The 3436-nt window shown below is 34.6% G+C and overlaps 1 protein-coding gene across 1 annotated transcript; it reads right to left on the bottom strand.

Moving 5' to 3' along the window:
- Positions 1-1526: 1526 nt before the first annotated feature.
- LOC108222184 (uncharacterized) lies at positions 1527-3084 on the bottom strand. Its single transcript, XM_017396088.2, has 2 exons — positions 2663-3084; positions 1527-2234 (listed from the first exon to the last, which is right to left on the bottom strand). The coding sequence occupies exons 1-2, from the start codon at positions 3009-3011 to the stop codon at positions 1720-1722; spliced, it is 864 nt and encodes a 287-aa protein (XP_017251577.1). The 5' UTR covers positions 3012-3084; the 3' UTR covers positions 1527-1719.
- Between the last annotated feature and the right edge of the window lie 352 nt (positions 3085-3436).

Below are 3436 nucleotides of genomic sequence, written 5' to 3'. Positions count from 1 at the left end.
TTTTTTAAGAGGTTTTCTATATTTTTTATGGGTTAAATAGCTAATTCACCACTAAGCTCACTGAAAACATGCAACTGGATCATAATGTTGAAAAAACTTCCAAACACATCACCAAGTAATTAAAAACTTTCAAACGCATCACTCTCCGTCAGTTCCGTTAATTAATTAACAGGAAATTTAAAAAAATACGGAAAAAATCTTAAAAATATGGGGAAAGAAATAAAAAATATCTGAATAAAATTAGGATTTCTTTTCAAAAATCTAAAAAAAATTCGAAAAAAATCAAAAATCTTAAAAAAGCTAAAAAAATTTGGAAAAAATAAGATGGCAATTTTTTTTTCTAGATTTTAGAAAAAATTGCAAAGAACAACAAATAAAAAAGCTTGCCACTTTATTGTTTTCGAGTTTTTTTCAATTTTTGATTTTTTTCCCTTATTTTTCAAAAATTTTAACAAGTTTCAGATTTTGTTGAATTTATTTTAGATTTTTATGTTTTTTTTCTTCAAATTTTTTGGTTTTTTTGTATTTTTGTATTTCTTTTTTGAACTTCCCGTTAACTAATTAACGGAACTCTTAACGGAACTGACAGAGAGTGACGCTTTTGAAAGTTCTTGATTACTTGGTGATGCGTTTGAAAGTTTTTTGAACAACATGACTTAGTTGCAAGTTTTCAGTGAACATAGTGATGAATTAGCTATTTAACTCTATTTTTTATTCTTGGTATGCCAACTCACTTTTTAACTAAGGGTTTTTGATGGTTGGACATGGTCTTAGTTGTGGTCCGTTCCTTACCTTTGCTAGTGCTGATCCGCAACGCCTTTTGCCCTTGTTTCTACACACTTTTTTTTAACCTAGTAAATAGAGATATTAGAGGTCTTTCTGTTATTTTGATAAATCGATAATTTACTTTCTAAAACAAAGTTGTACATAATTTTGAAAAGAGACGTATATGTTGGAAAATATGGGTATAAGTTCCATATTGACAAGTCATATTTTGAGCATTATGACTAAAAAATGTGTGCATGAGATAAGATGATCTAAATATATACTCCCTTGATAGTAGAAATTATTATTTTCCATTAGGCGTGGGCTTCAAGATTATGGCATAAATTAATTTGATTTTGTTTCAAATTACTTGATATGGTGTATATGTTGATATATATATTAATTTGATTCTGTTTCAGATTAATTTATGGAATAGAGTAGCGGACAAGTTTTACACTGATTTCATAAATTAATGATATTTAATTATGAAAAAAAGTAATGCACTAGTTTCTCTACACCTATATAATTTCCTTTAGATCGTTTGGGTTAATTATGTCACAAATACATAGCCGTTATACTCTTTTTTGGCCTCTCTCTATTATTGATAATTCTCTTATTCGCTGGTGGTGTCGTTTTTATGCAACGAAATCGTAATCCGTTTTATTGTGGGAAACGATCATTCTACACATACAGCAATAGACTTTAAGAGACAGTTTTGTCTATATCATTTGTTTTGTGAGTACTCTATTTTATTATGTTATTATGTATACACACATGAAAATGACTTTTATTTAATCGCTTGTTTTTCACAGATCGACTGATAGTATAAGATACAATTTACCGGCTACCGGCTAAGATATTCAAGGGTTATTTCGATTGTTTCAAGACAAACATACTAATGATGCATCCACGGTGATTTTTGAAATGACAGGGAGGTGAAAGATTAGTTAGGTCTTAGAGGGAAGACCAGATGGGAACACCAGCAAGTGTATTGCCACCGTCTACTATAAAAATGTTGCCCGTCACATATTTTGATGCGGGGTGAATCAAATATCGGACCAATTCTGTCAGTGACGGGTCTACTTGAGCATCAAAATAAAATGGAAGTGGAACCTGTGCATCGAACACATTCTTGAGCCATTTCTTCTCATAAAGTCCCTTTGTAATTTCTGATCGGAATATGGATGGCGCTATAGCATTTACTCTTATGTTGTGTGTCCCAAGTTCTTGTGCCATTTGGGTTGTCATAGCGTGCAATGCTGCTTTAGACGTGCCATAGGCAAGGCGTCCCGTGCCTTTGATCCTGTTTAATCCGTCTATACTTGAAATGTTGATGATTGATCCGCCTTTACCAGCATCTCGCATACGTGAGCCGATGTATTTTGAACATAACCAAGCTCCATTTGTATTGATCTTGAATACCCTATTCCACTCATCGTTGCTTAAATCTAGTGTTGTTTTTGTGCCACCTGCAGATCCCGTGTATTAACTAAATTTGCATCTTTTTGTACTAAAATTGAAATGTGTTGACATGGTTTTTGCAGTGGTACGAGCAAGATGTATTTCTTCCAAGGGTGCTGGTCCCTGACACAACTTCAAGGGACGGTTTAACCAACGTCAGTTTTCTGGACCGTTGGATGAATATCCACTAGACAAGATTATAACATTTTCTTTTATATTCCCAGCGCTTAAACCGTCTGGCGCTTTTTAACCGTTGGACGGGGTCAAAATTATCCCGTCCAGCACTTAAAAACGCCGGATAGTATTAAACTTTTATTATAATCCTGACCGCTAGATATTCATCCGACGACCCAAAAATCACAGGCCAGTTAACTGTTCCTGTCGACTGCCTGGACCGGCACCCTTCTTGTAAATTGTACATAGATTTTGTGTTTACCTCTAACTCCAGCATTGTTGATTAAAACATCAATATTGCCAAAGGCCGTCCAAGCATTTTGTACAGCTGCCTCAATGACGGGAGGATCCGATGTGATATCGAGCTCGACGGGCACTGCCAGAGGAGCATTCGATGTGGTGGATTCGAAGTTGTTGTTAATGAGGTGGCAAAGTGCATCAAGTCGATCAACTCGTCTAGCAGCAACAATGAGCTTGCAGCCAGCCCTAGCAAGGTTAATGCTGAAATCCCAGCCGAACCCTGATGATGCACCCGTAATAAACACTACCTTCCCTTTGAGATCAGACCATGGCTCTAACAATTGAGAGACCTTGTCTGACTTATTTGCCATTGTCTAGCTTCTACTATATGAGTTTGTAGTCTATGGATGCATATGACTCTCAGCTGCTAGATCATATCTGTATCTGTCTGTCTATCCAATTTATAGTCTTCAAGAATCGTGATGCATGAGCCTCGGAGTAAGCTTAAAGATTATGACTTATCATGACCAATAAGTGGGCAGCTTAAATTAGTTTGGATAATAAGTGGGGTTTTGGTGGAGTTTTCAAGCGTCACTTCTGAATTTACAAGTTAGAAGCACTTATTCGTATAGTTTGTGTAAAAAAAGATTTTGTTTCCTGACTTAGTTTTTTTTTCTAAACACTTTAATCATTTATAAGTATTAACTAATTTCTAACTTCTACTTATTTTTTTTACTTTAAGCAAGAACACTTATTTTAAGTTTACCCAAACGGCCCCATAATATTTAAAATAAGT

Source organism: Daucus carota, chromosome 5 (assembly GCF_001625215.2).
Source record: "Daucus carota subsp. sativus chromosome 5, DH1 v3.0, whole genome shotgun sequence".
Taxonomy (NCBI): Eukaryota; Viridiplantae; Streptophyta; class Magnoliopsida; order Apiales; family Apiaceae; genus Daucus; species Daucus carota.
Note: the sequence above shows the minus strand (reverse complement) of the source record. Positions and strands in the feature narration are given on the sequence as shown.

Coding starts and splice junctions, on each gene's coding strand:
- LOC108222184 (XM_017396088.2), bottom strand. CDS start 3,011: ATGGCAAATAAGTCAGACAAGGTCTCTCAATTGTTAGAGCCATGGTCT. Junction 2,235..2,662: donor CAACAATGCTGGAGTTAGAG/GTAAACACAAAA, acceptor CGGGATCTGCAG/GTGGCACAAAAACAACACTA.